A 25,023-nucleotide genomic window follows, 5' to 3' on the forward strand; every position below is an offset into this window, starting at 1 on the left:
GCGGAACGATATCACGACCTCTTACCTACTAATTACCGACCGATTCACGCTGGATGAGCAGCCTATTGGGGACCAGCTGGACTTGAGCGCGATTGGCTGTGGGGGGGAAAGGGAAAAGAGAAAAAAGCAAAGAAATGAAATAAATAAGCTTCGAGGAAAAAATAAATAGATTCACTCTTCTTGAAATGCAGCTGCAATAACACCTCTTTGTGTAGACCGGAAAACCGCTCACCGTGTGTGCGTGCGTGCGTGCGTGTGAGCGTGCCCGTCTGCGTGAGTGTATGTGTGTGTGTGTGCGCGCGTTACATTAGGTGGACGCGGAGACTGCATCAGACTGGAGACACGCCGGGACAAAATAGAGCGGAGATATCGAGGCTCTGATGGTCCTTCCTCCCCCTTCCCCTGCACACATACAGGCGCCAGGATACTGATTCCGGTCGAGACATGTAGTCCCATGTATGAGCAGCCGGGAGAATTTGTAGCCTTCAGCTTTTATTTTTTAGCAGCATCATCTCACGATATCGACATAATGTGGCTTGCTCTACTGGAGGGGAAATAACCAAATATGTGGATTCCTACAGAAGAGGAGAAAATCGGAGTTGGTGAGTTAATTGCACCCTTTATTCTTAATTTATTAACGTTTGGTTTCTAGCCTTTTTTTTAAAAAAATGACTTTAATCAGACAGCCTTGTGATGGCAGTTTTTGCACGAGATACACCCAATGTGTGTGCATCGACACCCCGCATACGCTATCCAGCCCATTTTTCCCTGTTATTATGCATTACACCCAATGAAAAACACAGACTTATAATGGCTGATATACACGGCCAGTGACTGCATAGAAAGGGAAATTGCGTGGGACGATTCAGCCTACCCACCACCTTAAAGATGCTATCGCAGTCCATACACAACCGCAGGCGGTGCTTTAAATCGGGCTCCTACTGTTAGTTGTGTGGTTTTGTGAGAAAAAAAGAAAAAGGAAATGCGTCAGTGTGGCATTTTAGCTTTTTCTTCTTATGGGCATATCTGCAGGGGGGAGAGAAAGGGGGGAAAACGCGATTCGTGTTTAAACCACGAGGGGGCATCGTGACTGCGTCCCCCCAACAGGTGTAGGCTGGAGTAGAGCTGGAGGAGTCTACCTGTAGACAGAAAACTGCCCTAATGCTGCTGCTGCTGCTGCTGCTGCTGCAAAGACAGGGACTGCACTGTGCCACACTGTACATTGTATCCCTGCATGTGTGCACTTTGACCCCGAGGGAGAGGCGAAAGTGCAAGATCAGCATTTCTCCATTAACATTAACCTTTTAAGAAAAAAACAAACAAACTAGCTGTGTACAGTTTAACGAGCAGAAGAGGCAAAAATAACGCCACAAGATGCCATAAGGTCATTAGAAGCTGACTGCTGAACCCCACGGCCATAGCGAAAGTGTCTATAGCATATGATTATCCTATAGAGGGTTTTCAGTAGGGGAATGAGTCATGTCCAGATGCGCTACAGCGTGTTACTTGCAGGGGTACTCATGCTGCCTTGCACATGATACTCCCCCACACATGAGCACACCCACATATTTGTTTGGAGGCATTTCATTCATGACAAATGATCATTTCATAATGCCCCCAATGGCAATCCACCACAATATCGACATTTGAAGAGGTTTTTCAGTAATATTATCGCATTCAGTCGTTTTGTATTTTCATTCACGCAATCATTCCTCCATCATACAATCACTGCAGGTGTTTTTTCAAGTGCAAATGTATCGGGGTTTTATAACAGTGAGATGGGTAGTTCTGTGACGGGAAGCAACAGTTCGGCGCAGCCTCCGCAGCAGGAGTGACCTGGCGCTGTCCGCGGTGCTGAAATGTGTCGATGACGCTGTCCGCGGTGCTGAAATGCGGGGAAGCACAGCCGCTGTGTACCTACACAGTACATGCTGTACCTTGTAAAAGCAGCCCACATAACTCTGGTACATTTCCCCCCTTTCGTCTCATAACGTGTTGATGCTAGGTTCAGTATTTCTCCAACATCACTGATGAAGCCCACACTTCTACACTTATCACTTCTTCCCCCCCCTCATTTCTGTTATTAGTGGCACCATTTCGCATATTTCCCCATCTTCGTTGCTTATTTTTTCGATTCATTGCCTGCAAATTGTCTCTCACCAATTTTGCCATACACAAATATAAAACTGAGCTGTGGTCCAGGCCTTTTTTTCCTCCTATGTTGTCTTAATGGGCTCCATCTACACAGGAAACAGTTAGAGACCACCTCATGAAATCGTATTGCCTTTCTTAGAAACACTGCCTATTCATTATTTTGTTTGTTTATGCAGGAATATTAGTTTGTAAATCACTTGTAGAGTGTCAGCTATTATTTTTTAACTATTAATTATTTTAACCATCAATTAACCTATAATTGCTTTTGCTTTTGTTTTGTTCCGCGTTAAATAATTAGTCTGTAAAATGCCAAAAGTGCCCAAAAAGAAATATTAGCTAATTGTGACAAGTGGATTTTTTTTCAATTACAATAGCTCTTTTAAACCATGAAATCAATCCTCAATCCAGTCTTCTTGAATTTTGTCTTATTTACAAATTATTTACTGATGTATTCTTCTCATATACGCAGCATTCATTTCAAGAATTTCTTTACACTTTTTTTTGGAGAGAGCCCTGTCCACATGAGAGAGGGAAATGAATCAGCTGGCTTTGTCTGTGACCACACGGACGTTGTTCAGACGCAAACTACTGTAGCAATACATGAAATAATCAAACAGACAAGGCCGCCATTATCTGAAATAGACAGCTCTGGGATCAAACATGTTCACAAAAGAACAAAGAAAAGAGCTAATGTTCAACTGAGAGTGGGATAAGGGAGAGATTAGCCCAAAGTAGCATCTCTCCGTGGATTTTAGCCATGATTTTATAGGAAAGTTGCCCAGCTTCATTTCTTTGAGCACTTCTTGTATTTATCACTGGATCACAAAGTTCATTAGTAATGTCGTTTTCTTTACCTCCACTGCTCATCAGCACTATAAATAAACTTATTGTCGCATGTGTGATAGTCATGTAAATGATCATCATCTCGCAGCTACACAGACCCCCTGCAGCTGGGTAGCGTGCTTACATTTCTGTGACACTGATTTGGAATCAGATATGATAAAATGCTCCTCTGCCTCTCTGGCATAAATCCCTAGGTTAGTAAGACTTCAGTGCAGTAATGTGTCTGAGTAAGTGAGTGTGCATTCATGTCGTGCAACACGACTCAGTGGGCGAAGCCCAAAGACCGTTTCACCTTAGCTGGATCTGGGACAGGACTACTCTAGCAGGGCCTTCGTGGTCGTCACAATCACAGCTACATTACAGTTTAAGGAATCACTCAGAAACATGTTCAGCTTCAGTTGCAACAGTCATGATTGAGACTGGAACTAAATAGACTGAAAAAAAACAAGGAAATAGGTGCATTTCAGTTCTGCAGTTTAGATGAGCACAGTGCCCTCTTTTATCCAATGTTTCTCAGTATACTGGTGCCATTAGCACTCAGTTGTCTTGAAAACAGACAATTCATATTTCATAATAGTGTTTACTGGCAGGTTTTTGATGGCATCACCCCTCTCTCTGCAGAATATTTCTCCCCGGTGAGCCATTGCACAGTTAGGTACTCTATGTGTCTCTCACTGGTTCTAATGCAAGGTCATCAGGCCATGCATGCTGTGTTTTATGCTTCACTATATTACATATAGAGTAAAAACATTTTTCAAGACATGACAGCATGTAATAATATTTACACTGGAAGGGGACAGTTGTTGTAAAAGTACAGTATAGTTCTTTAAAAAACAAACAAACGTTAGCTTACATATTCGTATTTTCTTGACCATAAAAATGACAGAGTATGACATGAAACAAGTGAACCCTCAAACACAAACAGGCAACATAGCAAGGTGACTTGAACACATAAAACGCTGAAAGTTTGCTTATGTGATGCAAGTTTCTGCTAGTGTGTGGTACAAAACCAACCTGTCAACATGGACACAATGTTTGTGGTGCTACAACTCTCTATTTTCACACAGTGGAGAGCTCTAAATCACCACATTACTCTCATCACATTAGAGCCCTTTTATATTGCAACACTGCGTGATTCAATCAACAAGATGAGGTGGAGGTTTTTGGTGTGCACTCATAGGCCTCCTTTTTTCCACACAGCAGAGGTTGAACATCTTTAATTATCACTAAAGCTGCTTCACTGATTTTAAAATATATTTTACAATTGTGCAGCACTTTATCCCTCCTCTCCTGAGTCTAATGCTTTTGATAAACCATGATGCTTGATATTTACTGGGTGATTTCCTTCCTATGAGTCTCAGTTTTAGGTGAAGTGATACCATAGATAGTGTACACTTGAATGTCATAACTTCTGCATAATTTAATCCAGGAATATTGCTACGTTGTCATTAGGGGCTGTTATAGAAAATCAACTCCCGTGTCTGTTCTCATTTTACACCAAGAAAAGAGACTGGTTTATATGTTGTCCGTTGACATTACATTGTAAATATCTTCTCTGTTATTATGAATCTGTTAAGTTTATTAAACATAAAGCATTTTAAGTAACCACACTTCTTAACTTTATAGTTTCATATAGGTTATGGTTCTGCTATCTATTTTACACCTCAAGTATTTCTTTTGGAAAAAAACCCTGATTTTGTAGTTTTTGGAAGAATTATTCAGCTATTTGCCCAGTCTTGTTGGTGGTCTTCATGCATTTGCTAAGAATTTACCTTTGCCGCCATAAACATTTTTATTGTGCTTTCGTTGCAACTGAAAGTCAGGACCAGATCATTCAAGGAATCCAGTCACCATCATGATGTTGTAAGGCGGGAGACTTTTTTTTATCTCTACTGTAAGAACTTTAGCTTCCTAGACCTTTTTATGAGTTCATGTGTTGTAACCTGTGGTGTCGAGGCTTGGGGAATACATGGAATGGTGTTGTGTAATTTGGATACAAAAAAGGTAACTGTACTTTGTTTATAAAGAAGGAGCTTCACTTGAAATACTCTCACAGACCCAAACTCGTTAGATACTGACGTTTTGTCATGGCCCTCGGCATCTGATTCTGACGCACAAGTTACACACATGCACTAACATGCAAACACGGCCAGACCAGCTATCAAAACAAACAGCAGAGAAACTCAGATTATGACACACACAAAGGCAGAGAGACTTCATTCTCTGCTCAGTATGACATTACTCAACTATATCTTTACATTGCAAATTGTTATTTGCTGCTTTATTAATGTGTTGAAAGTCGCGTATCATGGCCTCTTATGTAAGTAAAAACCAAAATCTTGACTGCGGGAAAATCTTGCCATTATTTTGTATTAAGAAAGGTGGACAACATCACATTACTGTACGTTGCAAGTTATGTCCATATTTGGTGTTGCTTGGATTCAACCTATGAAACAAATAATGCATTCTTAAAAAATAAAAACACCAGAAGATTAAATGATGGCTAAAAGAACAAACAACTTTCCCCTGTAGTTGAGTGGGATAAGTAAAGGACTGCCTTTAAAATGTCAACGTTTGAGACACAGATACGTTTAATAGTTAATGAGTAAATTAATGCAGATCGTGTTTCAGTTATGTTATTTCTCATACATGGAACAATGGAGGTGTTGTGAGGTGAGGGAAAGTGGAGGACAGCAGGAGCCTCCTCCTGTGCTCAAGCCCCATAATTCCTCCCAGTGAGTTACTGGTTACACAAAAGCTATAGTAGGAATAAGATGCCATGTGGACTATGAATGCAGCTAAATAGAGGGACAGTCTGGAGTGATATACCGGTGCTCAGTAGAAATATTTGCTTTTGCCAATATTTGCATGTCCCGTTTGTCCTTCCAACATCCTACGTTCAACATGTTGAAGTTTAATGATGAATTCGGTTGGTTATGTTGTGTGGCTTTGTTTTTAGGCACAATGAAAGACTGTTTACACAGCTTGAAGATTTTGTGAGGGTGGACTATGAAAATATGAGCCTGCTTGATGTGCCCATCTCTCTCGAACATGACAAGCTCATCATGTTCTGACGTGGCCTCCGCTAAAGAGAATTCAAATAGTGTGAGTTCAGGTATTGCAATTCAAATGAAATAGAGGCCATTAAAGAATAGCGCTTTTAAATAGGACATACTTAGCCCTGGCTGGAAAAGGGCCCGAGGCAAACTGGAAAAGGTGACAAGGAGGCTCTTTAAGTCTATCCATCTCTCTGACTCTAATACATGCCCAACACGCTAGACTTGACTCTTGTGCCACACAGCATCCATAAGCTTTGCTGTTTTAAAATGCCCAGATCCCTGCAGCAGTTACAGTGAAGAAATCCCTCCAGTTTGTAGATGATCTGTTGCCATAGTTACCCTAGCACAGGAACTGAGCACTCCTTACCCTCATACAAGCAACGGAGCCGGGCCCAAGCCCCTCCTCCTCTTCCTCCCCCTCACTGGGTCCCCTGGCTAGTTCATTAGCATAATGATTCACACAAAAACTCTCCTTGAAGCCACCATTTGTAGGTTTTTAAACTCGTCAGTGGAGCCCTATCATTATTAAACAAGTTTGTCTTTACTGAGGCGTTTACAATGTATGTTACATACACGCACAGAAAATAACAGGCCTCAGAGGCCATCATATTGTGGAGGCCGTTACCGTGGCATCCATCCCTTAAGGAATAATCATGTTCTTAATCAGTGTAGGAGTCATAGGATTTTACTGCCAAAGACTGCATGATACTAAAAAAGCAGGTGGCATGGATGATTTATGCTAATACCGACTTATGATAAAGCGGCGTTTACTACTTAGCAGTATGTGCGGGCGCTATTTTGGGAGGCAGTTCAATTAACTTAACATTCCACAAAAATCAGGCCGCTTAAGAATTAATTGCCTATTAAAATGACTACCCACTTCAGGGTGGGAGCTTGTTTACAGTTTGCTAAGCAGTGGTTCCTGTGTGACACTGTGTTTAGATGTTTGCATTAAACCACTTATTAAAAGCCCCGCTACAACCCAAAGCACACACAACAGTGTAGGGGAGGCTCCTTGCTTAAATCAGAGGTCACAAAGATGAAACCAAGCATAGATATTTATCCGTAATGTAATTTCTCTTGACAGTCAGCTACTATAAGGTCAAAACGTTTTTTCATTACTGCTGTCTCATGATTATTTTCTCTTTTCCTGCACAGTGATCTGCAACTTCCGATCATCAATATGTCAGGCACTGGTCCTGGAGATTGGCGAAACTGTACAGATTCTGGAGAAAAGTGAAGGTAAAAGCATCAGATCTTCTATGGCAATGCATTCTTGATAAACAGAGGTACAGTTGTTGTGTTTTTCAAATGATACCAGTAGGAAACTCCAGAGAGATATTAGGCTGCGTACAGTTAACGCTACTGTTCTGTGGTGGTCATATTAACCCAGAGTCTCAATGTCATCATTAGTTTTTGTCTGCAATATGTGGGGTTAGCTATTAAATGTGACTACATTCAAGAAAAAAAAAAAAAATTTCTGTATTTCTCTACAGAGCTTTATTCCTCTCAGCATGGAGAGGGCTTTGAAACAGCATTTAGATCTTTATGTTGGTAAATAAAACGTTAACACTTAATTTCACGGGTCCATTATTTGCTAAAAAACTCCAGTTAAGAAGTAGGTATGCTGGTACTAATTATAGGGGAAAATAGAGGCAATGTTCTGAAACACATTCAAGTGAGAGTCTACGTAGTTCAGTTTAAAAGCAGTTGTTAAATTTCCTTGAAAGAACCACACTATTCAAACCAAACTTAACTTAGCTTAACTCAATACATTAAATGTGAAAATAGGACTTTGTTTAGTGTCTGGGGTGGGGTTGTTAGTGGGACTTTGACTCAAACTGACAGTATTTCTAAAAATCCTGACACTACAGCTCTGTTTGACCACAGGTCTAGAGTAAACTGCACTTTATGACACTGTAACAGTGAACCAATCGAGGTCTTGAAACCCCTTAACAAACTGTAAACTTTGATATACATCAGTACCATCACTAGTCCACACTGAGATCATTTATGTAAAATTTGTTATAATGTAACCACAATACTTTTTTTCAGTACAGCCAGTGACTTATTTTTATCCACTGGATGAGTGATGTAGATGAGCTAACCGCTAACTAACAGAACCCCAGCTAACGTAACTGCTGCTGTTAATGATTTCATGGCCGACAGGTTAAGAGACTGCAAAGTATCAACAGTAACGACATGTTTTGCTTTTGATTGTCAAGAAGACAAGCAAGCATATTTGAATTATTTTGTTTTTAAATGAAAATCCCACTGTCTCCCAGAGACAGACCTGCAGCAGCAGCGATAATAGGCTAGGCTATGCTAGGCAAAGCTGACACGAATTTGATTAGTAGTAAGCTATTTAAAAACAGTATTTGAAAACAACACTATACTATTAGTTTACTATTATAGTCAACAGGTAAACATGACTTAAATAGATTTTAATGAATTATAAAAGCAATCCTATAACAGCAAAGAATAACATCCACAACTACATTTCAAGTAACCTACAAGTTGATTTGAGCAAAAAAAACAACTTAAAAAAAAAAAAAACAGCTGGCAAACTTCATCTTTAACTTCTTTTCCTATTATGCCATGTACTGCATACTGTATAAGCTTAATAATGGCATTGGAGGGTAATGAGGTTTTCTGATGTGCACTTTTCTCTTCCTTTAGGTTGGTACAGAGGCTTTTCCACCAAGAGGCCTTCTCTCAAGGTAATTATAACAGCATGCACAAATCACTGGTTTGATATTGTGTTTATTCTTGCAAACTGCATACAGTATTCTTCATTTAAAGGTAGAGAGTGAAAAATACACATTCACATGTGACAAAAAAGTATCTGGATTGTAAATAAAACCTCTACTGTTTTAGAGAGCTAAATTGTTGGACAACCAGCATTTAATATAAGATTAACTAAGATTAATTAAACACACAGAGTCACCAAAACATCTGTAAAACTGGTTGCCTTGTAATACAAAATGGTTTTACATCTGTAAAACTGGTTGCCTTGTAATACAAAGTGGTCTCCACATGAAGGTGTTATCAGAGACCAATGCATTTTTATGAATGATGTGTCGTGAGAGATGTGCATCCCAGAAATAACTTTGTCTAGACAACAAAGACCTTAATGACTGATTAACTTATTGAATAAAGCTTTGATTTGACAAAAATAGAAATCTCTTGACCTGCATTTCCAGGTGTGCTTTCATAAAAACATTGTTTTACCCAAGTTGTTCTGACTCCATATCACAAAAGCACTAAATGTAGGGCCATCTTTGAGATAATATACACAAATGGAAAAAAAATACTCCACATCTAATATAATAAGAAAAGAAAATATAATAAAATAGATAGGCCTACACAATATTTGCATCCCATCAAATGCACATTTGTATGAGGCACATGCCAGCTCTAATATTTCTCCTGCCTTATTCTTTCCTGTGCAATAATTTTTTGAAAAATCCTAATTTTGTTTTCCTTTCAGCCAGCAGATGGTGCAATTAACAGTCATTTTTACCAAAATATGCAAATGAAACTTTTCAATTCAAATTTACTTCTAATCCCTTACACTGATTGTCTTTGGTGACTTAGGCAGGACAAATGCAACACACAGTTGTGGTGTTATACTGTATATCTGATCGAGTCAGAAATCAAGATCAAGATAGAAGGCAGGACGGAGAGAACGAATCCAAACCTCTCACTTCATGCATGCCGCATTGTTATCATAAATTCTGCTCAGTAAGAAGAGACCATATAGATGGAGAACTCCAAATAATACAACACCATCACTGCTGACAGAGATCAATACTCTGCACTGCAGTAAGTGGATATAATATATGACTGGCACATCTGCTTCCCATAGGATTTATTGTTCAGTAAAGACTGTTCTCCATCCCTGATAACCTGTAGCAGAGCTGGAGAGTCATTACACAAAGTTGGATGGTTTGCAGATCAACAATGCAAACAGAAGTATCATCACATGAAAGTAGCAGGTCATTTCGTATGTCCACCCTGCTTTAAAATGTAATGCCAGAAGCTGAAGTGGTATCTGCAGCTGCTGTAATATTTTAAAGAAAGCACAAAAGCTGTCCAGCCCTGGTAAATGTAGGTGTTAGTGGCTACACACTGTCCTTCTCTACTCTCATCAGCTATTTACAGTTCTTACTAACACCCCTCCATTTTGTTATGTACTCTGCTGCCCACATTCAATCGCCCCCATACTCTCTCTGTGCTGAGAGAATTAGTTGTGCTCACTGTGGCCAATTCTTCACATCTGGCAGATTAGAATAAGGAAGATGAACTGCAAGGGTGGCAGTTGGCACCACTCAGTCTCTCACGCCCTTCCCCTGCTAGCCACAATAAGGCTCCTGCAAGTTGCTCTGCCTCTTGTCTCTGTAGTGTGTGATTTTTTTTCTTTGCATGGCAGAAAATGTCAGCACACAGCAAAGCAGAATATAAATGAAGGGATCTTGCATTTCCTTCAACGCACTGTATAATGTGTCGCTAGCAGAAGTGTACAATCTCAACTTAACCCAGTTTAGGTTATTCTACCTAATAATACAAACACAACACAATACTGTACATTTTATACGGTTACATGTTGCAGGAGAATTAAGGACATGATCCTGTCACACTCAGTAACATCTCTGCTCCTTCCTCTTTGTCCACAGGGTATTTTCCCAGTCAGCTATGTCCACTTGAAGAAATCTACAGTGACAAACAGAGGGTGAGTTGTATGATGAAGTGATTTTATTTGAGCTTGCACAGCATCATAATTAGGTGTGCACTCATCCAACTTTTTTTTTTAACTTAGTATGTACCCCTCTCTGATACATTCACCAACATGTGAAAATAATTATAATAATACATTGCCAAAGTAACAAATACATTGAAAATTTACTGAACCTTAACCCATACCGAAGAGAAACCTTTTCAGGTTCATACTTGTAATTTTGGTATATACTAGAAAATGTTTACATGCTTTAATGTTCAAAAAACACATGGTATTTCTTATATTGTCTGAATATACCTGTATTCACGCTCTGTCTGGAACGCTTCATTTATGCCTGTCTCTTTAAGCCCCCCTCCCATAAATGCCCAGTCTGCTCTGATTGGTCAGCATTTCTGGGTCTCCTGGTCTCTCTGCGTCTTTGCACCGTTAGCCAGACAGCCAGGGAATAACTGTAACAACACTTTCTGCTTATATATAATAAAGTTGTGACATTACAATCGGCAGTCCTGACGGCACGTTTTCTGAATACGGACTGAGTCCATTTCTCTGTGGATTGAACATTTTGACTATTTCAAAGTATTGATATAGCACCTCGAGCTGCTTTATAATAAAAGAAAAGACATGGAAATCTCACCTTTTACACTATCAGACCTTAAACAAATGTAAAGTATGAGTCAAATTACCTAATTTCCAACTTTTTTGTAGCAAATAGAATTTTCTGTAGTAGGGGAGTGCAGATCAAAATCGTCAAAAGCAGTGATTATTGGAACATATTGGGCAATGATGACAAAAAAACTGTGTGTTTATTCTATACTGGTCAGGAGCTCCCCTTCACTCATTTCACAGGGAGTATGATACAGATTCACAGCTGTCAGAGCATGACAATCTGTGATGATCCAATCATCAAGACACTTACCACCGGACAGCTGCTTACATATATGCACACACACTCTCTCACACACACTGCACACACAGTGGCGGTCATCTAAAGTTCCTGTCACAATAGCCGGCTACGGGTGTAGAGGCCAGAATAAAGGCGAAGACAAAAACAGGCAGCAGAGCTCTTTATCAGCCTGAACTCATGGGTTTTAAATCTGCAGACTGGGAGTTGTGGCTCAGTGTGGACTAAGAGTTTGCTGTTACATCACCACCCTCCAGTTGAGCTACCACATAGCAGGGTAACTCTCGTTTACACTCAACAAAAGTGCAGAATTGGAAATTAACATTATTATACTTTCTCACTCCAGGAGTTGTACTTTGGGAAATGTGCTTCGCTGTCTCGTGGAGTTAATGAGGTGACACAACTACTGCATATCTGTAGTTCTCCCAAAGCATCCGTGCCACAGACTCACCCTGACTCGTTGTGTAATGGATGGATTCCCTTGTTGCAAAAACAAGGATACAGTATTAAAGATAATTCTTTGTAGAATAGGCCGGAGCTTAGTGAGCAAAGTGCAAAGTGTCACAAGAGATCTAACCTTTGGCTTGATGTTTCCTTATGAGTGTGGTCACATAGGACGAATGTGTGTTGTGGTTTTTGCAGGAGTGCTCCACCTCCGTTCCTAACTGCAGCCAGAGAAAATCTCATTACTCTACGTGATAATACCTCTTTGTCATTTCATAGCTGTTACTTCTTTAAAAAGCTGGCTTGGAGCAATGACATATATTTTGTATACTGTATGTGCATATTTGTCAGTTTGGGGCAAGTGACTTGGAAATGTAACAATGTAAAACATTACATGTTACTCATTATAAAAGTAATTACATTACTCATTACTTTACTTTCATTACTCAGCTCAACGTTAGCCCCAGTGGTGGTACCGAGTGAAGTAAAGTCGTTCTGCAGGGTCCCCCGAACGTATTGATGTAACGTTGTACAAGTGGTTGTAGCTATTAACGTTATTTAGTGCCGGACAATATTTAGAATTGTTGCTGCTGTAATTTGGCTGTAGTAGTTTTGGATGTGAGTGTAAATGGTTGTCCGTCTCTATGTGTGTCAGCCCTGTATTGTCTTAGTGACCTGTCTTGGGTGTACCCCGCTTCTCGCCCAATGTCAGCTGGGATTGGCTCCAACCCCCATGACCCTGTAAAGGATAAGCGGCTATAGATGATGGATGGATTGATTTTTGTCCAATTTCCAGGCACAGTAGGGTCTCAAACTATGATGTCCTACTGAATGATTGAAATTATGACCCGCACCTGGTAAACCGAATGATGAGCCCGGAAATTGTCTAAAACCAAAATCCATAACTGAATTTCAGGAGTTTTGTTATGTTATTGTTTATGTTTGGCATTGTTTGGCATTGTTGGGCAAAAAAATCCATAATTAATCTTTCCTTATACTGTTATTCCAATGTTCTGAGATGAAACTAGACTTCTGCGACTCCTCTTGCACCTGCTCTGGTATCTCTGTTCGGATGGCAGCACCGGAGGCCATGTGAGAGGAAACATAAACAAGCTGGTATTCATGGTAGGCTAAAGGTTGACCCCAGCCAAGCAGCTTCTCAGTGAGAGCGGCTTCAAGATTGTGTGGGAGACGGTTCTGAATTCCAACAATGTCTGACGGGCGTTATCATTCAATTATCATTATCAACATTACAATCAACATTAAGCAACATGTTATCAGACTGGGAGTGGGCGAAGTAGAGCGTCCGCCCCATATACAAATGCTGTATCCTTGTTGACTTTTGCAAATAGTCTAGTTGTCTTTTTCCTTAAAAAGACAAATATACAGCTTTAATTCGTATATTGCCTATTATGTATGTGTGTCTCGCAACGGGTGCCAGGCCAGTGGAAGGGCTAACAATTGTAGAAGGGTGGTGATGCCACTGAGAAAAATACAATAATTACAGTACTTATTAATAATAAATACTAATTATCACATACTTGGCATTTCTCTCACCTTCTTTAATGATTGTATAGGAAACACACAAAAAAGAAAATCTATCAGGGGTCAAAATAATTTCAAATTGTAATCCCTTACACTAGGTATTACTGAAAAGATGTGCTAACAATGCATTACTGTCCAACACTTGTGTATATCATTGTGTGAACTTACATTCATGTGTCTTTTGCTGCAGGCTGTGTGAGACGGTGGTGCCCCTCGAGGACCCTATTATCACAGAGACCACCTCCACACTTCAGGAATGGGGGGTCTTGTGGAAGCAGCTCTATGTGGTCAGTAGTACTATATTACAATGTCAGACTGAACCTAATGTCCAAGATTTCTAAGGGAGTTAGGAGAAAAACAGCTTTTTACAAAAATAAATTGCATCCTTGTTGTTTCATTTGCATCCTCCTAAGGGGTTTGATGGAATAAGCTTTTTTTTGTTGTTTGTTTTTGTGTTTTTTTTTTCTTCCCTGCACCTAATTCAACACCTGGAATAGTAAATAGCCCAGAGAGATACTGCCCAAACATATAGTGACAGCTTTTTTATATACTGTATTTCCCCATAGCAAGTCGTTCTGACTGTCACCCTCCATTTTCATATACTATCTATGTAGGAACAGAAATGGTGGTTGGACACAGATTATGTCCCACAGACCTGTCGTATGCAATTTCATGCTGTGTCATTCAGCCATTGATTTATTTAAGCCTGCCTCTAGTAGTTTCTGTATCATCTTTAAGATCCTACTCTGCTGGCCACCTTCAGTCAGACTTTACTTGCCGGGCAAAAGTGATTACTGGAAACCTAAAGCATCCTTAATCCTGCTATGTGTCGAGGGGGCAGGCCGAAGCTGCTGGTAGGGTTTTGAATTTGGAGCTGAGTGGATACGTTGCGGAGCTGGCAGCGAGTTTTTACATAACCTCTCACTGAGGACTGCTCATGCTCTGAGCAACTAAGGAGCCCGAGGCACTGGTGTGGTGATGTAACTTCCTCTGAAGCTCAACTAATGTGCAGTGCTGATTTAACAGTGCTGCTTTGGGTGCTCACCCCCTGTGTGATATGGGCCATGTTGTCACAGTTACATCCATAATAATAGGATGTAGCATTGGCAAGATGTTGATACATTTCACCTTATTGTTGCAAATTACAATTCATAGTACTACTTCTGGGAGCAATGGCCTAAGCATAACTGTGTATCTGTTATCATGTACGTAATTAGCCCCGCAGAATAGACACCCAAAAGGGCTCATCAACCCTGACAAAAATCTTATTTTTTCAGCAGCCTTTAAGAACATGCAGTGTTTATCCTCATTAAATTTACATCGCCATTGTGGCAGTGCTTAATCTTGGCATTTATGTAAACAAACCTGGGTGGTAATGTGGACTTGTCACGCCATTAGGGAGAACAGAAAATGCCTGGATTAAAAGTGTTGTCCTTGGTCTCCAAAAAATGGTGATGAAATTCATTACTGTGAGGAGGTCAAAGCAGAATTGCAAAGGGAAATATTTTTTTTGTTTCATTAACAAAACATTAACAAAACCATTGGGCTTTAAATCTCTGTAGCAACACATATTTGTTCTGCTACCTGCACAGGCAGGCAGAAGTGGTTAGAATGTGACTTTCTGTCTTGATCATACTTTAATTAAATGTAAAATAAATCACCAGAGTGCAAATATCAGAGAACCAATACTCTCCAGCTTTGTCGTTATAGAGAACTACTATACTGTTAATAAAACACATCCTGGGGAGAGTTCCATTAATAATCTAAGGAGATCACATATCCTAACCAAGTCTTTTTTTGGCTGCTTCAATAGAAACACAAGGTGGATCTATTCCACAAACTGCGTCATGTGATGAATGAGCTCATCGACCTGCGTCGGCAGCTGATCCAGGGTCACCTTGCCCAGGACCAGACCCGTGAGATCAAACGGCACATCACTGTACGACTTGACTGGGGCAATGAGTGAGTTACTCTTGTACTGAGTGCACTGGGTACCAAAGAAAACAACATTTCTTTGGCACCGGAGAGATCTACAACACTGGATGAGTGGGTGCGAAATAACATCCTCTATGATGTAATTTTATGGTCATTTAGCAGATGAGTGAATCTCAAGCGGCTTAAAGTAAATGCACATCCCCCTGGAGGAACTGTAAAGCCATACAGTATTTTTACTGTTACCAGTTTTAAACTCCATCCAACTGAGCTGAGACATCCATAACAGAGATAAAGATGTGAGGGCTCCAGCTTTGCTGAGGAGGGGCCATCTGTTAGTTTATTATAAGATTCCCTGCACTATTGCACATACTAGTACAAAGATATTCAATTCTTCATATGTGTTAATGTAAAAAAAAAACACACACTCAGAAGTGGAGCCTGAAATGTGCTGTATTTTGTTCACCATGCTTGTTGAGGTCAGTGCTCTGTCGTGCACACTGACCTGAGAGTTGTACTGATCTAATTTCATGGTCAAAATATCACAGCAGCACTGATAGTAGGCTATGATTTGAAGCCTCACAATTTTGTTTAAGTGAAGGGTTACAGTATGATAGACATGAACCAGAGGTGTAAAGCAACAATGTTAATTTACTTCGATACTGTATTTAACCTCTTTCAATTTCATAGACTCTTTTGTGGGTCTCGAGTCTTTGAGTACTGTTCAAACCCGTAAATCCCAATTCCACTACAAGTTTGAAATGTTTCCAAAGTTGCCAAAAATATCTTATATACAAAACTCATCTAAAATAGCCACGAGAAATTGAGTGTTCTTTTTGAATATTTCATTCAGTATTGGTGATACATCAAAGTGTAGCTGGAAGTCCCGGAGCAAACTGATACCAAACACAGTTTATAAAAGGAAGAAGTTTCTATAAAGAAGTGGTTATGTATAAACACTTTTCTTGTGTATTTCTATCTTTGTATAATCAAACTTTTACTCTACTACGACTACTACTACTACTATTTACCTATATTGTCAATATTGTACCTTATGACATTCATCTGACAGCTAATTGTTTTGCAAATCAAGGAGGAGAGAAGAACAATTATAATTTTATTTCTGGAGTTTAAACTAGCTGATAATGATGATAATAAGACAAGTACAGGTTATGAAGAATGACCATGTTGAATGACCCTGTGTTTTGTAAAGCAAACGTTCGACATTTTGGGAAATACGCCTATTACCACTATATCTTGGCTCTGAAAAGTTGCTAGGCAACCAGCAGAGACTCCAGGAAGTTACTATGCATAGCCAAGAGATAGTCTGGCAGATGACCTCCCCATTAAAACAACTGTTATTTTAACACAGTTTTTGTACAGTTCAAATAAACCAGATATACCATGTGAATTAGAGAGGTTTAGAGTTGCTACCTTCAGATTAGTAGATTCCTCCTGTTTACAGTCTCTATGCTAAGATAAACCAAGCTAGGCTAATCTAAGCGTCTGCTACGTCATATACCGAATAAACATTAGAGAGGTATCAATCTTCACATCTAACTCTCCACCAGTAATCGAGTAAGCATATTTCCCAAAATGTCAAACTATTCCTTTTAGATGCAAACAAGTAACAATATTAAATTGACTGTATTTTATTTATAGGGCCAAATCATAAAAAAATTATATCAAGACACTTTCCATATAGAGTAGGTCTCGACCACACTCTATGATCTATTATTTTTATTTACAGAGACCCAACAATGCCCCCCTGAGCAATGGCAAATAGCAGTAACATTGCGCACAGTGGCAACGAAAATCTTTCTTTTAACAGGCAGGAATGTCAAACAGACCGGCTCTAATAAATGTAATGAAGTACAATATTCTCCTCTGAAGTGTAGCAGTGTAAAGTAGCATGTAACAGAAATACTATTATGAGACCTCAGTACAGTACTTAAGTAAGTGTAGAAAGGCTTGTCTTTACACAGTGATGTTTTAAGATTTAATTTGGATATTTTACAGAGTTGAATGAGACACGTTTGGACAATTCTTATCATCTTTAAAAACCTCGAGTAAACATAAAACTTTAATGCAAAGAGCTCAACATTTGATGCACTTTCGCTAAAAGTTATAATGTGACATTGTTTGACTCAGAACCTAATTTTATTTAAAAAGCTCAGATGCCTTTCTTAACTACTGTTTTATTTTTTTCCTCTTCATCTACCTCTTATCTTTCATCAAGGCACCTTGGCCTAGACCTCGTTCCCAGAAAAGAGTTTGAAATGGTGGATCCAGATCAGATCAGCATATCAGAGCTACACAAACTGGTATGTTGGATGGGAATGTTCTTGGACCTGTGCTTGCTGTACACATTCAACCTATGAATTATTTAATACAATAAATTAATAAACTAAACGTGCATTCTCAGAAGAATATACAATTCTGCAGCATGCATATACCATACTAGATATACACTTGTTGCAAATACTCAAATGATGCTCTATGATGTGTGAATGTAGCGATTATCAAATCATCCATAAGAAGGTGACTCACAAGAGATAGTGCTATTCAGCCGTCGGAGCTGCCTCATGTGAACTGTTCTTTATGCTTATCGCACTGCCATATTAAGTGTGTCCCTTTTTTTATGCACGTGACTCTCACAAGCATGATTGTCAGCTAGCAATGCAGACATAATGCAAAGTGGCAGTCCCAGGTGAGGCTGTGGGGAAATACATACAAATCAATATTTTATTGTTATTTTAAAAAAATAAATTACATATTTTAGTCTTGGTTGCTTTAATCCACCCACAAGAGACATACTGCCATAAATAAATAATGCCTTAAATGTATTTTGGCTTCGGTGACATGGGACTTTCAAACATAAACACACAAGCAGAGGACACTTACTGAAGTAGATCCAATTTTAGAACTGTGCGATTACAACACAGATGTTATGAAATCTAATACTGCTGGAGACTGTTATCTAGCAGGGAGATCCTTTCTAGACAAAAGTTGAAGCTCCATATGCTGATCAAAACACTCTCCAGCTGCCCTGCAGCCTCCTATTATCCCATTGCCATGTTTCTCAGCTTTGCACGCAGAATGTTTGTGCACTAAATGCTCTGTCCAGGAACAACAGTGTAGCTCTTCCTTGCCAAAAAACCTCCTGACTCTATCGATGAAAGTGAGCTTGCTTTTGGCAGGCCATAAGGCCTTGGCACCTCTTCAGGTAGGGGAGTAGAGGAGTTCTTTTAGGCTGCTGAGCAGAGAGGTGTGTGTGGGCGAAACTGGCTTTGTCCTCTCCTCTCCCACACTCTCACGTTTTGCCTCATGTGGGCTTGTTTTAGCGCTGCAGGAGGAGTAGTGTAGCCGCTCGGCAACATACGTAGGTGAAATTTTGTCAGATTTGAAGCATAGACCGAGGCATTGCTCAGGTAGTGTGTGTCTGACGCTGCTATAAGGTAAATAAATTCAATGCTGTGTGGGAAGAGTAAAGAATGGACCGACTGATCTAACATCTTTCCTTTGAACTTTGCTCCTTTTTAGCATGTATCCAGCAGACACTGTGGTCAGCAAAGCACAAACCAGGTATAGTCTTTTCAAAGCTGTTTATTTACAAAATCATCAAGACCTTTCATACTGTGCCGATCTCTTCATTTTCTGCATTTCTCTCTGTACACTCGGTACCAAATGAGTATCCTGAAATAAGACACTCTCGCTCTGACATTATGATCTAGGAATTACTCTAGTTGCACTGAGGATAAGAGCATGTAGGTTTAAAAGCCCTTGCTATAAAATTCAAATTACACAGCGTCACTGCCATGCTCCATAAGAACCTCACACCTCACATTGCTGCCAGAGTGTGAGGGTTGAGACCCACTGGGACCACATATGCCCTAAGATGTATGTGCAAATGGTGCTGTAGGGCATTTTAGATAGTTGTGTCCACTGAATTTCATTTGTGTGTTTAAGTTTAAAGACGGGTTGCATCGTTTGACTCCCTAAAGGGATGCAATGCTTTTGATATTTCTAGCTTTTTTTCATGTAGGCCCTAGTAAGTCTTCCATAAAGGCTAGATTAAGCTCATATCAACTGACAGAAGACCTTAAAGCACAGTTGTATGTCCATTAGATATACAGCTACCACCAGCTGCCAGTTAGCTTAGCTTAGACTGGAAGACTGGAAGGAGGTGGAAAAGCTAGCCTGGCTCTGTTTGAGGGTGACCATTGCCTCTAAGTAGGGCTAGGCGATATGGTAATTCAATAAATAAATAATTCAATTATTAATTCCTCTAATCCAGAGGCCCTAGAAGACTTGAATAGACATAATTACTGAAAGCTCTTATAATTAGCTAAATTATAAATATATATGATGATATATAGATATAGATATATCATATAGATAGAGAAGTTTGCATCACAGGAATGAACCCTCTCTGCATCTTCTAACAACAAATACGAACCCACCGGAGCTCCATTTCCCATCATTCATTCATCATTTCTTCTAACCTGCATGTCTACTGAGTCTACTAAAAAATGGCATGCACATGTGACAGGATGAAGTACACTGTAGAGCATATATCAATGAATTATTCATCCCTTACAGTACCCCCATTGATCTGTTAAATAAGCTTATCTATATACAGAGTGGCAGGTACTTGGCCTGGCGCGCAGGAAGGACCAGTCTTGTAAGCGGCCATTCTCTTCTTTGTTCCCAGGGTGACAGCACGAAACAGCGTCATGGTGATGGTTGCCGTGTTCCCGTGTCGCACCACCTCTTCATCAATCTGAAGAGCTTTACTTACAACAGCATCAGTGAGGATGCAGACGTCTTCTTCTCTCTGTACGACACTCGTGAGGCCAAACAGATTAGGTACGCAGGGGACTCTCTGGGGGACCCATAAAAGCCACAAATTAAACAACGATGCATACTCTATGCATGCAAGGACAAACGTGTCTACGCACGTGTCCAGCAGATTGACTTAGGGAATTCTGTGAATTCTCTGAAACTGTGAACTGGCTTCTTTTGCAGTGAGAAGTTCATGGTGAAACTGAACAAAAATGGAGGACCAAAGAATCCAGAGAAGGTTGATCGTCTGTGTGCTCTCTTCACGGTAACATATTTTCCCTTCTACTGTAGATATAAATACAAATCCTGCGTAATTCAGCTCTTCTGCTAATATTTTTTTATCCCTTTTTTCTTTAGGACTTGAGCAGTAAAGACTTGAAGAGAGACCTGTACATTGTTGCACATGTCATAAGAACTGGTAAATATAGAACATTGTTTAACGACAGAGGTCTTTTGGTCTATCAGTGCTTCTTCTTAGCACCTCCCTTTCCTTTTTTTTTTGCAGGTCGTATGCTGCTGAATGACTCAAAGAAAGGCCCGCCTCATGTGCAGTACAGACGACCTTATGGCTGCGCTGTTCTTGCCATGAGTGATGTTTTCCACACTATCACAGACCTCAAAGAGGAGAAGGACTTTGTGCTCAAAGTTTACACGTGAGTATATATGTGAAGCCCTCCATCTTGATTATAAATGCAGTAGCAGAAAAAAATATTCCTCTGGGAATTGATAGTTTGAAACTGTGTGTGAAAATGTCAGTATAATTGCTTAGTAGTTGCATGGTCTCTGCACTTCTGGAAATAGAGTTGAAGAGTCTATGCAGTGAGGTGGGAATGTGTGAATGTTCTGCAAATGTCGTGCATGACAACCTAGCGTTTCAGTGTTGATGCCTGGTGTGTTTTGACCAGAATGATAATGAAGTGTCCTCTGGAAAATCAATAGCTGCTCACCCCGGGCCTGAGATAGGGCACTTGGCATGTTGTGAATCTGGCTGCTTCTGTTAGGCTTCGCCACAGAGAGCCACTCCTGTATGCCAGCCAACCCACAAGGAGGGAGACACAGAGAAGGAGAGGGGGAAGAGACAGAGATGACACTTAGATAATTGAGCAAAGTTAGAGGACGAAAAAAAAAAAGCCCCCACCAAGCTCAGCATTTTCTCTTCTCTGTCAGTCAACAGCTAGAATCTGCACTGTCCTCCTCAGCATCCGCTCCGGGTCAGAGGTCATTCATACACAACTCATCCTGTTGTGTGTGAGATTTTTCTAGTGTAGTATTTTCAGTATAACTCTACAGCTCAGTGTGAAATAAAGATTTCCAGAATAGAAAGCTGTTGTTCTTATTGGATTCCTCTGCTGACGCGAAGAGCTCTTCCCTTTAAAAGCAAGCAGTGATTCAGTGCTGAGCTGCCTCCAAAGTGTCGGCTCCTATAACACTCCAGTCTGTGCATTTCCCCATGCCATCCCAGGGGCCTACAGGCCCACAGTAATGAAAAAGTCTGGTAGAGAGCTGGCTGTCAGGTTTGCTTAGTGAGCTGTGCATTTGGGCTAATGTGCTGCTTGATAGCACCTCCCCCTGCTGCTACCTTTTCTCCAGGAGGAAATCGGCTCTGGGACACATGCTGTCTATGTAGTCCCCATGCACACAATCTCGATCCCTCCATCTGGACCCATTAATGGGTGCGTTGTTAACAGCCCTCCCCCAACTGTCTCTCTCTCTCTCCAGATGTAACAATGAGAACGAGTGGTACCAGATACAGGAGAACATCATCCGCAAGTCCAACACCAAGTACTCAGCTCCCAGCACCAACTATGGTAAACATGTTTTCTCTACAGATCTGTTACCTGTTTGGTTTCCCCAGGATTAGATTTGCTCCTTTTTTCCTTTTGGTTTGAATTTAAAGAGAAAAAACATCAAAGGCAAGTTGATGTTTGATGTTAATCTTTTTGTTGTTTTTTTTCTGATAGATTTGACATTTTTCATTTTTGCTTTCTTGCGTAGAGTTAAATGAAAAGATCAATACTGCTTTCAAAACAGTTTGGTAAATAAGCTATAGACTGTAGCCGGTTAGTTTAGCACAAAGATTAGAAACTGCTAGCCTGCCTCTTTCCAAAGGTAAAAAGGCCACCAGCACCTCTAAAGCTCATTTACTTAAACCAGGGTTTCTCTTCTTTTTAAATTCTGAGCAAAAACAGTGTAAAAGTGAGTGGTTTCACGGGGCATTATGTGGGGAGACAATTTCTTGGCCATGAGCAGTGACTTCTGCTCCTGGCCAGGAAATTGTGCTCGGCTAAGCTAATTGACTTCTGGCTCTACATTCATGTTTAAAGGACAAATAAGAGAGTGGCATCAATGTTGTCATCTAAGTTGCTCAAAGAAAGCGAATAGGTTTGCAGAATACTTTATCGATTAATAGTTTGGTCTATAAAATGTTAGAAACTAGTTCCCAGAGTTCTGAGTGGCGTCTGCAATATTCTTGTTTTGTCCGGTCAGCTGTTCATACCATGTTCAGTTTTATGTCCTAGAAGATGATGAAAAAAAGCCAAATATAATTTTTTTCAATTTATTTTGGTTTAAAAGAGGAATTTGTCAAACGACGATGAATTATTTATCAGATTTGTTTGCTTTTTTTTTTTTGATTGATTGACTAACCAATTATTCAACTGAAAGTGATTAAGCATATTTCTGGAAATGTTGAACTATTCCTTTAATTCGTCGTATCAGAGGAAAACAGAGATTCTCCTCTGATTAATTCATCTATAAATAGTTTTACAATACCAGAAGATATACCCTGATTTTCAATTACTTCACAGTATATCACACACCCTTACCTGTCACTGTGATAATAATCACCTGAAGGAGAAAACACATCAGCTCAGCCATTATGTTTATTTTATTCAAGGAGGAAAAATTCACACTAATTAACAGGAGCACTTGAGTCCATCATGTAAATGGGCCAGATTTAGCCATGCAGCCTAATTTTCATTTGCAGTCTCTTGACGGTTTGCAGCTCACTTTGTGTCTTTGGTATTAAACAATCGTGCTGTGTGGAATTTTCAAAATGGCCTCTCTGTAAGCATGATTTGTCCTTATTCACTATTACCCCCCTTTTTTTTATGAGCATCTCAAAGTTTGATATATGACTCATGGCTCAAAAAAATCTGTCACTAGGTTTGTGTGGTATCCATGTTTTTTCTTGCTTCTTTGTGTAATTCCACTACACCATTTCTCCTCCTTCCGTTGTCCCTGCCTCTGATCACGTCTCTCCATCCACTCGTGTCTGTCTTCTCCTCCCCCACATTCTGACTAATGTCCTTTAAATACCCCTCTGACCCTCCCTTCTCCCTTCGCTTTCTTTTCTTTAATTCCACTTTCCTCCCACAACACCACACCTCTTCCTTTGCCCTTTCCCCCCATTTACACACACACAAACATGTGTACCCCCCCCCCCCCCCCCCCCCGCATATCCCCCAGGCCTCATAATTTCCCTTCAGCTGCTGCGGGGTGAGCTGGAGCAGATCAGACGGGAGAACCAGGCAGTGTTCAACAGGGCCCTGGCACTCACACGCAAACTGGGTTTCCCAGATGTCATCCTACCAGGTAAGGAGGCAAAGAGCAGTGGCCGGTAATGGGGACAGAGAGGTTCAGGGAAGAGGCCAGATTGCTTGGCGGAATGAAAAGAGGGGAAGATCACAGATCAGGGTACAGAGGATGCAGATGAAGGAGGGAAGGGATAGGATAAGAAGGATGTAAGAAAAGTAAGTGGGGGGGCTGAACAGAAGAAAACAGCAGGAAATGGTGTTGGAAAGATGTAGAGCACAACGTAGTCACAACATGTGCTGTAAGTACATGTACTCAAGTACTGTAATTAAAGCTGCAGCAGGTAAAAAAAAATTGAAGAAGAGTGAGACCTCGTCTTGCAGCTCTCCTTTTCCGCCTCTCTGTCCTGAGCCAATAGGAACCCTCTCTCTCTCAAATGACCTGTGATTGACCAGAGTCTCTTTAGACTTCTAAAGGCTGAAAACAGAGCCAAGAGGAGGTGCAGCCGTCTAGTTTTCTCTCAGAACACTTGAATAACAATATGATGAAAGATGATTATGGATTTTTGTGCCCAACATCGCCAAAAATAAACTGCCTACCCAAGGTTTAAGCACAACTTCGAGCTACCTGTTCTTTAGTATTTCCATTTGATGCTACTTTATACTTACACACTTCTACAAACACAGAGGAAAATATTGGACTTTTTACTGCGCTGCATTTATTATTCTGCTACAGTTATCGTTTACATTAAAAAACACTGACTGTACTATTCTAGTGGCCTCTTCTAACATTTCCGGTTTTTAAAGTTCCAACAAAGAGACATTCCCCTCGAAACATCTCAGATGGTTTCATATGAAAGAGGTGAAATTATCCAATATTTTACAAAAACAGCAGACATTTGAGAAAACAGAACTCTCAGGTGCTCTGTTCTCTAGAGATGGAGAACTGAAGACGAACTAGCTCATTAATCATTTTGTGACCCTTTGAGGGGACCTGACCCTTAGATTGGGGACACTAAACTCCTTAAC

General features: G+C 40.3%; 1 protein-coding gene across 3 annotated transcripts in view; it reads left to right on the top strand.

Annotated features, from left to right (window-relative positions):
• Positions 1-565: 565 nt before the first annotated feature.
• The window catches only part of dock3 (dedicator of cytokinesis 3), a gene marked incomplete at both ends in the record, with an annotated part of 48,551 nt that continues 24,093 nt past the window's right edge, over positions 566-25,023 (top strand). For all 3 annotated transcript variants that reach the window (XM_083920122.1, XM_083920123.1, XM_083920124.1), the window contains 14 exons: positions 566-602; positions 7,215-7,298; positions 8,736-8,776; positions 10,733-10,788; positions 13,875-13,971; positions 15,498-15,646; positions 17,856-17,940; positions 19,160-19,201; positions 20,331-20,485; positions 20,645-20,726; positions 20,819-20,879; positions 20,967-21,114; positions 22,181-22,269; positions 23,930-24,055. In XM_083920122.1, the coding sequence (XP_083776248.1) occupies positions 566-602; positions 7,215-7,298; positions 8,736-8,776; positions 10,733-10,788; positions 13,875-13,971; positions 15,498-15,646; positions 17,856-17,940; positions 19,160-19,201; positions 20,331-20,485; positions 20,645-20,726; positions 20,819-20,879; positions 20,967-21,114; positions 22,181-22,269; positions 23,930-24,055 (1,252 nt within the window). The remainder of the gene's footprint in view (positions 603-7,214; positions 7,299-8,735; positions 8,777-10,732; positions 10,789-13,874; positions 13,972-15,497; positions 15,647-17,855; positions 17,941-19,159; positions 19,202-20,330; positions 20,486-20,644; positions 20,727-20,818; positions 20,880-20,966; positions 21,115-22,180; positions 22,270-23,929; positions 24,056-25,023) is intronic.

Source organism: Echiichthys vipera, assembly GCF_963691815.1.
Source record: "Echiichthys vipera genome assembly, chromosome: 9".
NCBI lineage: Eukaryota > Metazoa > Chordata > Actinopteri > Perciformes > Trachinidae > Echiichthys > Echiichthys vipera.